This window comes from Melanostigma gelatinosum (assembly GCF_949748355.1).
Source record: "Melanostigma gelatinosum genome assembly, chromosome: 6".
NCBI classification, from domain to species: Eukaryota; Metazoa; Chordata; class Actinopteri; order Perciformes; family Zoarcidae; genus Melanostigma; species Melanostigma gelatinosum.
Window position 1 is genome coordinate 12,612,437 of NC_136639.1, and position 11,970 is coordinate 12,624,406.

Sequence of the window (11,970 nt, forward strand, 5' to 3'; positions counted from 1 at the left end):
TGCCCCGGGCTGGTTCCAAATTAATTCAGCAGGATTTAGGGGACTAAAATAATGCAGTTGTCACGATACTGCAGCCGAGCACCCTCCCAGGCTGTCAGAGTTGGTATGGTCTAGTCTAGTCGTGTTGGTGGGGTGTGTTATAAGAGTGTGATCACAATAACTTACAGTGGTACAAAAAGTGCAGGCAATGTGAAATAAGAGTTCATAAGCTTGTGGTTCATCTTCCTTTGCGAGCACGGCGCTCTCACTTTCAAACCGTTTAATCTGCCTCTCTGTTATAGATGCATTCTGACTTCTGTGTGTACAAGCACACACAGATTGTTGGGTTCATAAAATCAACTCTGTTTGTGTCTTGTGCAAAAACTGGTTTCTCCTGGACCATAATGCCCTCGCGCACTCTCATCCAACATTAATGACCAGCGCTCCACTCTTACTGCCACATCTAACTCATCCATCACCTCACGTCTCAACCGTTGCTCAGGTTGAACTTGGATTGCATTGGCAATAAGAAATAAAGGTTAAATCTGTAGTTTCACCCGGTGCAGCTCTTTCCATAGCAGGTGGGGTGCAGTGTGTGAGTCAACCATCAAAGAAAACAGGCTTAAGCCTGCTGCTCATGTCACAGTTACTGTGTGTGTGTGTGTGTGTGTGTGTGTTGGCACCCTTCAGGAGACTGATTTCATGTTATTGGCGCGGCCGTGACAGATCCATCTGACTGAACAGACTTTTTCAGTCACCTGAGATCAATGAAGTGAAGCAGAGTGAGTCTAATCACATCTCACTCTGAACAGATTGTATGAAAACAGATCAATTTCGAGTACTGAATGTTGTCAATAACACCCAAACAGACTTCATACAGTGTCCTGTTTTAGGGTTTAATGAGTCCCTCCAATCTCAACAGACTCGGTTCCGTAAACATGTATCACAAATATTGGCAGGCAAGAACTCATATAGGCAGTTGACACATAATAAAATACATTTAAATAATACAAACCATACATAAATCAGCCATTCATACGCCCACACATGCATACTGAACACACACATGTAAGCTTACATACACAGGGCTTTCAGAGAGACAGACTGATGCGATGTGTTCGCTCCCTGATCACAGAAGAAAAGGTCAGAAGAGTTTCTGTTTGATGGTCCCTGTTAGGGCAGGTCTTGCTGAAATAACTCAACTATTTGTTTTGGCTGTGAGAGGAGATTCACATTGACTGCTATATCACTTGGTGGAGGAATCTGCCTGCACAACAACCTAAACTGGGACGAAATGGAAAAATATTACACAATTAATTTAATAATTGGCACAGAAGCAAATGGCTCTGCATGCAGGAGGCATCTGCACACTGAGTCTCTTGTACTTGGGTAATGTCCTCACTAGTGGACAGGGACAATAATAGGGAACTATCTCATCTCTCTGTATCATTGATTAATTGGAACCCAGTGAACAAATGGCTTGGGGAAATAAAGAGAAGATTACCGCCTCACCATCTGGATCTCAAATCAAATGATGGAGTATTACATAATCTCCTGACTATTCTTATATATTCTTTTTTCTAGATACTATAGAATATATACACTCTACATATTATAGCAGCCCAACTCATCTCCTACAAACAGAGGAAAATGTATGTATGTCTCCTCCTTTATGACTACACACAAAAGTCAGTGCAACAGAATAAATGGGCTAAAATCTGGCTGTGGAAAATAAACCTGATATTGATTAGCATTACAGAGCTGGAAAAACGATCTGCATCCATCCAGTCATTTCTGCAAATGACCATGGTCTGTCTTCAGTGTTGCACTGCAGTCAGCATTAATTTAGTTGGATTTCCACTTAGATTCCATCTCTAGTGAGAGCTCCAATAAAGGGGATTAAAGTTGGAAAACATCTAGTATAGCATCATTTGAACACCTGCTAAAGGGGCTCAGAGGAAGGCCAGCATTGTTTGTGGAATTGTACAGTGTGAACACATTTTGATCTAAAAAATTAAATAAATGTAAAGACACCCTAGGCAACAACTTGACAACTTCACTTAAAATCTTAATTTTACATTTACAGCACCAATTCTACAATCCAACAAAACATTTTGTCACAAATTATGCAAAAAGATTTAGTTTGTGGCCGTGTGTTTCGTGATTAAACTTTGCAGTAACACTTTGGGCCTGAGTGTTTCATCAATTTGCTTCGCGACACAACGTTCATAGTGAAAAGCAACAGGCCCAGTGTACTGGTCAGGACAGCTGACGGGAAACAATAGATCTCAATGTGCTATGGTCATCGGTCCATGAGAAAATGTTGGTGCTGCCACACCCGCCCCCCACACACTCTCTCTCTCTCTCTCTGTGTAAACTCAAATACACTCTCATCCTCTCAAAGCTGTCCTATGACAAGGGAATTGTTCTTTTCCTCTGGCTACCACAGATGTGTCTCACGGATCTCAGAGATGATGTTATTGGCTTTTTGGAGCGCCTGAGAAAGAAAAAGAAAACAGAGAGGTCAGTGAAATCACTGGCTTTAGAATAGCAGCTCAAAGAGAAATAGAAAAGACTGTGTTTTTCATGCTTAGAACCTATTCAGAGAACAAAAGCGTCGGCCAATTTCACCTCGAGCATTTGAGCAACCTCGGTCCGCTGCTGTGCCGTGTCCTGTGACTCAATGAGCAGCTCCTGCAGCAGTTGCTGTTTGTAAAGCTGACCCACCAGCTCACTCTGCAGATGCTCTTTCACAAAGTTGACCAGGAAGTGCATCACTGTCTTGGGCACACTGCGGACACACAGGAAATCACTAAAAACAACTGAGAAAAAAGGGGGAAATCCCCCTCAGATGCTCTGGACTTGTTCCAGTCTAACCTGTCCTGGATGCTTTTGCGGACAATAAGGAAGTAGCACTTGATGAGGCGCTGGATGATCTCGCAGTCCCTCTGCTCCTTCGCACTCAGCTTGCGTGATACGGGCATCGCCTGGCAGAGAGAGCGAGAGAGAGAGAGAGGCAAAGTAAAATGTTGACAGTGTGCAATGTCTTCACCGCTAAGTGTTTTGTTCTGTTGCTAACCCCACCACTCACTGTGTCAAGCAGGTTAATGGATTGGCCTTTGCTGGGACTGCCGAAGCCTGCAGCCGCGACTCTCTCTTCCGCAACCTTCTCGTTCTTCCAGCGCATTCCTCCATCAAGGGCCTCCGCCTGTCAGCAAGAAATCAGAGGAAGTCAGGGGGGTCAAGGCTGCTTTGGCTGAGGCTGGAACTCCACTACAAACTTTAAAAGGGGCTTTAATGTTTGGATGTGAGACGTAATGGTTAAGGCTTTAAATAACTCGACTCCTTAGGTTTACCCTAGCAGAATACATATTAAATGAGAGTACCTGTTGTAAGGGACAGATAAACTACCTGCTGACTGTTGACAGATGCACAGACCTGCGCTGCATCCGTGAAGTCTGGATGTTTTGTGTTAATGTAGGCGAGCTCTATTGATACTAAATTGTGCACCTAATGGGAAAAAAACACAGAATAAATCTCAGGCGGTAAATAGGACTTGGCTGTTAGTTATTACAATTAGTATGAAAGATCATTTTAGCTAAGCCGTGGATTACCATTTCATTCGTAATCGGCAAGCGCTTTCTCAGTAATCCGGCCACCACTTCCACAATGGAATCGTGCAGTTTGGGGAATCGCAGAAGCTCCTTGCAAAGACAAAGACAACGTTTCTCAACATGGTGCTGTCATAATTAATGCTCCTCTGTTGTAGCAAGTTGATCAAGTGAAAAATGCTTCAAGCTGGCTAACCTGTGTGCTGAAGGAGGAGCAGTGCTGGATGATCCTCTGCAGCTCTTCATGAACAAGCTCTACACAGCGCATACTGGGCTCCTCCAGTCGCTTAATTTGCCGCTTCACCAACAACTCAAAGGACACCTCAGGCACAAAAAGTGCTGGCCGCGGACCCTGGAGGGCAAATCACACGCACACACACACACACACACACACGCTCTATAATTGACCTGCTATTCCTCCAAACGAGAGAACTTGACTAGAATCTGGATTAAAATAATTAGAAGAAGGGAAGTCAGGAGGAGCTCACCGTAGCATTGCGGATGGCGGTGAGGATATCGAGCTCAGTCAACCCTCCCAGGGGGTCAATGGACTGCAAAGTGCGCCCAAAGGTCTCATGGAATATGTAACAGATCCGAGCACCCCCACAGCTGTAGAAGAGATGAGTTCAGCTGTGACACCAATGCTGTTTCTCAGTGCTCTGTGTCAGCTATGTTAATTGCACAAAAATGAAACGCAGTCAACCAAAAAAGGTGAATGAATCACCTCGTAGCAAGCTGTAGAGATGAGGGTGCCAACAGAAGATGCTGATACCACTTCAATTTACAATTACCACAAGAAACCAACCCTCCGGATATACATTATGAACCAATGCGGAATGCAACGCAAGGTATGAATTTAGATGACAACCTAAAAAAATTCCCAGAAACATGAAACAAAGGCTGCTATCATCAGAACAAAAAGCATTTGCTATTCAATGAAGATACTGCTGCTGTAAAGAGATTAGACTCACAGCTCTGTGGTCTGGATGTATCTGGCCGTTCCCTCAATGGTGTGGCAGTAATCGCTGGCGAACTTGGTGACAATCTGCAGCAGGGTGGAGCTGTGGTCTTCTACTGGCTGGCCATAGCCATTGAGCCGTGCCTGGTACTGGGAACTTAGCACGGTCACACGGGTCTTGAGCTCTGGCAGGCAATCCCGGATGTGATGCATGAGCAGCCTGCTGAGAGTTTTGGCCAGATAGCGTGTGCCGGCGCGCGAGGCGAGCGAGGGGTAGTGGCGCTGCAGGAAAGTCTGCTCATCCCTCATCGAGTCCTCAAGGCTCTTCTGGGTATTGATGTCATGCTGGCTCCTGGGAGGATTGCCAATTGGGGAGCGAGCGGGAGAGTAATCAGATGTTCAGGGTAATAAGGACATCAACAACTTGCCAAATTGCTGTATTGTGAAGCTTAAAACAATACACAGCTAAACTAAAAGAAAAAAGAACCAATCGATCACTGCAAACCTGTTAACCACCCCGATAATCCCAAGTCTGACTGGAATGACTCGACCCAGAAGGACCTCCAGAGCATCAGTCCCTGCATCCATCAGGTCCAGCTTACTGACCACCAGCAGTGTTCGGCGACCTGACACACACACACACGCGATTATACAGTAGGACATCATGGAAGAAAACAAGGAAACAGGTCTCTAATGGGATAGAATTGAGGCCGGCAGCGGAACATTTGGGCCCAGCTACAGATATCCTAGCCAGCACATTATCAGTGTACAACCGGCACTTAAAAGGCCATATGGCCAACCTAGCAGACAATCAACACAAGTAGATTCACATCATCCATCAATCTATTATTCAGAGTGCACCATGACAGCAACTGTAACTGTTAGAATGCTTTCAACAGTAAAGACTGACAGGTCCAATAGCCTGAAATGATGTAAGCACAATACATTCTTCCTGCACATTTAATAATTCAAAATGCATTTCTACTTGAGGCATGTCATGTAACAAGCAAAATCAAAATGAAATCGGAGGAGAAGAGGCGTCTGTTTATAAAATGTCCTACCATCTGTATCAACCTCACGAGCCAATTTCAGAGCATCCGAGGTGGCCAAGTCAGAGTTGGCAGGGGACACTGTGAGGATGAGGCAGTTGGGATTGGAGATGAAGGACGAGATCATCTCTTCTACTTGTGCCTCAATGTCCTCTGGCTGGTCCCCGACCGGAACCTGAGGAAAAAACAACGAGCAGCCAGCGTTCGTGTAAGCACAGTAGATTGCAGATATGATGATAAATATCATCTAGTGCCATTATGTTTGCACACAAGAAACAAAAACAACATCTGTCTTAGGTGCCTGAGTTTACCTTAGTGATTCCAGGTAAATCCACCAGGGTGAGATTAAGGACTTTGGGGGAGAAAATCTTCAAATATATGGGCTCAGGACTGATGCCCTTGAGGATATGAACAAAAAGAAGCAACATTTATGTAAAAAAAAGAGCTAGATTTAAGGCATCACTGACTTAACATCATGCTTTCTCTTACCTTGTTGTCACCTGAAGTACGTTCAGTCTCTGCTTCAATTTCCCGACGAATTTCCTGAAAATCTGCGAAGATCTGTCAACAAAAGTGTGAGAATGATGCATCGGCTAAACTCAGCACATAACACATGACAACGGCAGTAAGCACGTCATTTGAAATGCGCAGTTAAATGTACCTGGTTCTTGCAGTGCAGGAACGTACCCCATTCTTCAGCTTTGACACCTGAACAAACAATATAAGAGTGAGCGCAAGTACATCTACAGATGTTTGCAAATAACATTACGCTTTGGGGAGGAATAATGCAAACTGAAAAGATTACAAATGGACAGATATCATGCTTGACAGATGAAGATTGGAACAAACTAAATGTTTGAGAAAGTTCACAGAAGAAATGAAGTGGCTAAACAAAGACAAGTCCATGCAGACCAAATATACAGAGACCTGGGTAGCTGAATTGGGCATTTTGTTTTCCCCCATTTCCTGAAAGAGTAGTGAAGAAGAAAAGGACGAAAGACTGAATGTTAGCAAAGAGAGGCTCAGCAAGAAGTAGCTTACAGTTCAGACAGTGAGTGAAAGCGAACATGCCAAAGTGCTTACCACACATACTACTTCAAGCAGATCCTATGCCTAGACAGAGATAACAAACCATGATATACATGCTGATATTTTTCAAGGACAACTTCCTTGTTATTTAAAATATTAATAAATATGAAGGTACCATTTTCGGTTTTCAGTCTCTCCTGCAGAGGGGCAACATTAACAAGTTGCAACACGAGGGGTCGTCTTGTGACTATTCCTGATCCTCGAGGCAAGAAATCCCGTCCAACCAGGCTCTCCAACACTGAGCTCTTTCCACTGCTCTGTTACAGCACATAATGAGAGCAAGTCAGCACTGATAGTCAGTCTATATCAGTGTTGACACCAACAATACATGTTCAATTTGATAAAATCCTCAGAACTAATACATACACGAGAAAGTGTTACAGGACTCTTTAAGTTTGAGCTTTTCATTGTCCCCCCCGACTGACCTGAGATCCAACGACGACTATTTGAGGCAGCTGTACGACTTCTGCACCCACTGTGAGAAAGACCTCCTGCAGCCGGTTGATCGTGGGGATTAGAGTCTCCATCTTCCCAATAGACCGGGCACACTTACTAAAAAAGGTAAAAACAGAACAAACATGGATAGAAAGAAAGGACAGCAAAGTACCTCAGTTCACATTAAATCATACTGAAACTAAAATGAAATACTAACGCCAGCTATGAAAATGCTATTCCAAAAAGCCCAAATGAGAATGCAGTTGGCTGCATTATAATCTGTGCAAGAAAGCAACAACTCTATGCTGTCTACATTATTTCCCTGGGAAGAATGTCTTGCTTTGCCAAAGGGAACAGTGGTCCTGATGAGAGGGGTGTAACGTCAACGCCCTAGCATCAGGTTGACCAACACTGGTCAGAGTCCTCCCAGATTAGACAATAAGGAACAGAAAACGGACAATTAATCATCCAGACCGGCACTGACTTAACCTACATGGCAACACAACGCAGCAGCACAGGCTCGATGTTATCAGTTAACGTTAGCTGGCTCGCGCGAACAGGTTAGCGGCAGGAAGTGAAGCGCTTGACCTAACGTTAGTTTTGTGCTAACGCTAGCTTGGAACAAACATACAGTCTATGAGACCAACCGATGCTCCATTGCGACCTTACCGATGTCAAAGAGATACTATCCGCCCTTATCCAACGTTTATCTCAGTCATCATTTGTGGAGAGTCAAATATATTTCATTTTATCCGAACTGTTATTTAAATTTAGCAGGAAAGAAACAGTCAGTTCACCACGTAAACGGGACTCGCAATACGCTCGCTCAATCTGATTGGTCAAAAAATAATGATACTCATTGCTGTTACCCGATTGGTCGGCACGTTCAAGACTCACTGGTTGGTCACGTCTTAAATAGTCCCTGTAGAGACGTCTCTTTTCATTTATATATTCAACCACTTGTACTTTTCAATGCTAGAAACTGCTTTAAAAACCATTCATTATTATTTTTTTAAATATATAAATATATATATTTTTTTGAAATTCACATAAAATAGTCAACAAAACAGTAAACATCAACACTTGTAATTTTTCTGTGATTTAATGTCTGTATATATAAACACAATATTTACAAAGCATTCAATGATCATCAGTTAGTTACAGAATAAAACATGTATTACCTTCTCAAGGATGGTTAACACAACACACCACCTGACACAGAGATTACTAACAAAAACCTCCAGTAGACATTACCATCCGCTGGGAGTCGTAGCAGCCAGAGATCATGTGAAACCAACAGCATAAATGGATTCCTTTGTTTTCAAATATTATGTGATCAGGTGTCATTTCTGCAACATCGATGACAGTGACCAGACCAATTCAAAGTTGCCATGTTTTCTTATCCAAGTATTTTGGTCATCTATAAGAAAGCCCTATTGCTGACATAATCAACAGCCACTGGTATCTGTCTTCACTCAGCCAATGATTAAACACTGTATGCACCTCCATGAACTGAGCACCTCTCAAAAGACAATCACAATAAGAAACTTCCAGCGAGGCTTAGTCCATGTAGGTGTCCATGCCGTCGCCGTCGGGGTGAAGCAGTCTTCCCGCCAAGCGCTCAATGTCATCTAGACTAAGTTGTCGAAGGGAACGTTCATAGTCCTTGAGGAAAAACAAAATACAAATATTGAGAAAGAGCAAGTTTTAAATATTCTACAATCTATTTTAACCATGTTGTGTTTGTAGGGAAATATTTATAATGAAGCATGAGATAAGAAGGATTGTCTAATTTTGAGAAATTCAGACCTGAAGCCAGATTGACATAACGGTGTATTAACGGGAGGCTTTAACCAATTTGGTAGGTCCGAGATTTTCACGTCTATCCCCAGAGAGCTACCATGAAACAATCTCAAAATATCTAGTTGATAACAACTTGTAAAGTTTTAATGAATCCATACGCTGACTTTCATTCACGGGGCATTTATGTACTTACAATTTTTGAGATTAATAAACAGGAGAAAAAAAATATGTCAAAATGAAAACCAAAACAATACAATTTGTGCTTATAAGAACAAAATGTGCAGTTTTCCCTGGCTTTCATTATTGAGACCTTGCAGTGCCTTTTACATTGATCAGGTTTTAGAAATATATTCCTGTGATAGACAAGTACTTGATGATCATTTTAGAATTGTGTGAGTTCACCAGGCATGCGTGAATGCTCTATAAAACAATTGACCACCACACATGGGATTGTAGGATTTAGAGAGCTTCACAGGATAAACTGGTGTCTTTCAGACTTTGGAGGACAAAACACTAAATTTAAAAGCATTTATACTAACCGAAGGCAAAAGATTAAATGTCAGTTGAAAAAAAAAAAAAAAACCCTGTCAAATCATCTCCATTGTCAACATGAACATGTCAGAAAATATCAAATTATTATCTTTTTCCCTCATCCAACATGTTCACTAAACGAATGTTGAGCAGCTTTGGATGGGTATTTCATCCTGCTTTTTTTAAATGTGTATAGTTTCCATTTGATTCAACAATTTAGAAACTGCTAATATCATCATAAGAATAGAGTAGCAACATTTGATTGTTCTATGTTAGAATTAAAACATTTTAACATTTATATGCAGTGACTTGTTCTAGAACACTTCAATATACGACAGTAGGAGCCGGGGATCGAACAGACAACCTTGTGGTTTAAGCGCGACCCACAGACTACAAAGCATTGTAGCACAACTATTAAAATACCTTAATAAGCTGTTCATGGACTTTCGCCGCATCTGCTGGACTAAAGTGTCTAGCAAGGATAATGGACACAGTCTGCCACACTTTTCCTTGTGAGCTGCTGCTACTGCTGCTGCTGCTGCTGCTGCTGCTGCTGCTGCTGGAAGCCGTCCCTGACGCTCCAGTTCTCTCCCCCACTGGACGGATAACCAGATTCAATTTAGCCTCAGGCCCAATGGAATAATCACTCAGCCTGTGTTCATCTGAAGAAAACAAGATGGACAAAAGAGAATGTTGAATCAAGCCATTACAATTCTGCATAAAGATTATGAAACACTTGACTGTTGGCAAATCTACCTGAAAGCGCTTTCCCTTTATAGAGCAACCTCTGCTGGTTTGCTGGTATGTTGAGGCGTTCTGACACAAGTTCCTTCACTGTGGAGACCTTCTCATTTTCAGTCACCTAGAAGAACAACAACATGATGATGTAGTCACACTAAAACACATTTGGAAAGCATTCTCCTCTCCCCTCCTGTTAGGCTGAGGAGACCTCAAATGCCATCAACTTCAGGTATAACTAACAATTAATGAGGAATTCACCTTCACAAGTACCAAATACACATCTACCTTGATAAATGGCCACTTTAGCACATTCTTTCCAAAGAAAATTAACAAACAGTCACTGGCCTTTAGTGGTGCTATTTATCCCTTTAGACAGAGCCAATAACAGGCATGTTAGTAGTCAGGTACTTTTGAACTTTTAGAGCAAAAACATTGCATTGTCTCTTGTCTAGATCCACTTCTCTTCTGCTGATTACAACATTTAGTCCAGTATGAGAAATACTTCCCCATAGACACGTCAGCAAATGCTTTACAGTACCCTGATTAGGTATTGATATTGTTCTACACAAAATATCTCAGAATATTGCAGTAGCATACTCATCATATAGTAGTCCCTATGTCACATATAGCAGGACCTATGGCCTAGCCTTACAGTGAGCAAATTACATCACAGCCAGTTGCGAAGACACTCTAAGTTAATTTAACGCTAGTACTGCGTATTAAAGTATTTCCCTAGTGACTTCCCTTTCCTACAATAACCCTCACATGAGGTTTTATAGAGCGATCACTAAAACACTGGGTCTGAACGTTGGACCAGAGGAGAGAAAATCGTTAGTTAACGTGTCTTTCTCAAGAATGTGGCTAACAAGCAATCTATAGTAACATCGATTCATATCCGGGCGATGTGCGAATGTACAGCAGATCCATTAAAATGAACGTCACACTGGATGGAGTTTGACAACCTAATGTTGAAACCGAAGCATCATGTTTGTGCTTGCTTCACTCAAGCGAGCATGACACAGGACCATCGCCACTGTCGGCTAACGTTAGCTTACCCATAAAGGCTAACGTCAGCTGATGTTGCGCATTAAGCTAGCGGTAGGGAAACACTTAGCAGTTAGCTTAGCTAGCGCTGCTTAACTTACCTGAACACTGCATTCTTTCCCTTGAAGTGGTTTCACGGTAAGGATCATTTTCGATGATGCCCAGAACAAAACACAACAACACGTTTAACAATCAAGCAACCAGCGTTAGATGTATTCAGTTAACGTCACTTTGTTAGCTCAAATAGCCACAGTGTTTCTTTTCTTATCGATGGCCCATCTTCTTCTTCTACGGCTGACGCGTGCTGCTGCTTCTCTCACGTGACACTACTGCCACTGACTGGCTGGAGGGCTGTATGGCAGCTGATGGCTGCTACATGCGGAAGATAATTCAACCAAAAAGGGGCGAGAAAACGACATTGTTATTATTCTTTCCTCTGCTCGAGATAATTAGACCATAATTAAATATTAAAGAAAAGAAAAACGATGAAGGAAAACAAATATGGGGTTAGGAATATAAAGTGGGAAGGATCTTTAAAAACACTTAATCACTTGGTATTACGAATTTAATTTGAATTAAAAACAAGCCATCTGCCTTTGCTTTGGTCTTGTTGTACAAAGCTATGGGCCGGATAATTGTTCTCCAAATTAGGCATATTTACAAAATATCATCATAATACATATTTTCAATAGGCCTCTTTGATGGTACAATGGAGTGAGAGTAAAACCAC

The 11,970-nt window shown here is 42.2% G+C and overlaps 2 protein-coding genes across 3 annotated transcripts; both read right to left on the bottom strand.

The window, feature by feature from the left end:
• Window positions 1-871: 871 nt before the first annotated feature.
• On the bottom strand, window positions 872-7,920 carry LOC306779149 (dynamin-1-like protein). Of its 2 annotated transcripts, XM_079270943.1 has the most exons (18): window positions 7,791-7,920; window positions 7,112-7,238; window positions 6,802-6,943; window positions 6,525-6,563; window positions 6,259-6,305; window positions 6,087-6,158; window positions 5,909-5,995; window positions 5,610-5,772; window positions 5,054-5,174; window positions 4,562-4,900; window positions 4,079-4,199; window positions 3,787-3,942; window positions 3,594-3,683; window positions 3,391-3,489; window positions 3,071-3,187; window positions 2,857-2,966; window positions 2,611-2,770; window positions 872-2,476 (listed from the first exon to the last, which is right to left on the bottom strand). In XM_079270943.1, the coding sequence occupies exons 2-18, from the start codon at window positions 7,211-7,213 to the stop codon at window positions 2,420-2,422; spliced, it is 2,022 nt and encodes a 673-aa protein (XP_079127069.1). In that variant the 5' UTR covers window positions 7,214-7,238; window positions 7,791-7,920; the 3' UTR covers window positions 872-2,419. The 2 variants fall into 2 exon arrangements, with proteins under 2 accessions (XP_079127069.1, XP_079127070.1); XM_079270944.1 differs by lacking the exon at window positions 6,525-6,563.
• Window positions 7,921-8,220: 300 nt separating this feature from the next.
• On the bottom strand, window positions 8,221-11,527 carry ubl4a (ubiquitin like 4A). Its single transcript, XM_079270004.1, has 4 exons — window positions 11,342-11,527; window positions 10,212-10,317; window positions 9,879-10,117; window positions 8,221-8,786 (listed from the first exon to the last, which is right to left on the bottom strand). Exons 1-4 carry the CDS (start codon window positions 11,387-11,389, stop codon window positions 8,682-8,684), a joined length of 498 nt encoding a protein of 165 aa, XP_079126130.1. The 5' UTR covers window positions 11,390-11,527; the 3' UTR covers window positions 8,221-8,681.
• Between the last annotated feature and the right edge of the window lie 443 nt (window positions 11,528-11,970).

What these genes read in the sequence shown, in the direction of transcription:
- LOC306779149 (XM_079270943.1), bottom strand. Translation starts at nt 7,213, where the DNA reads ATGGAGACTCTAATCCCCACGATCAACCGGCTGCAGGAGGTCTTTCTC. An exon ending in ATTTACCTGGAATCACTAAG is followed by an intron (nt 5,773 to 5,908) that starts GTAAACTCAGGC and finishes TTTTTTCCTCAG; the next exon opens with GTTCCGGTCGGGGACCAGCC. An exon ending in AGGTTGCTCAAATGCTCGAG is followed by an intron (nt 2,477 to 2,610) that starts GTGAAATTGGCC and finishes TTTCTTTCTCAG; the next exon opens with GCGCTCCAAAAAGCCAATAA.
- ubl4a (XM_079270004.1), bottom strand. Translation starts at nt 11,389, where the DNA reads ATGATCCTTACCGTGAAACCACTTCAAGGGAAAGAATGCAGTGTTCAG. An exon ending in GGAAAGAATGCAGTGTTCAG is followed by an intron (nt 10,318 to 11,341) that starts GTAAGTTAAGCA and finishes TTGTTCTTCTAG; the next exon opens with GTGACTGAAAATGAGAAGGT. An exon ending in TCCATGAACAGCTTATTAAG is followed by an intron (nt 8,787 to 9,878) that starts GTATTTTAATAG and finishes TTTTTCCTCAAG; the next exon opens with GACTATGAACGTTCCCTTCG.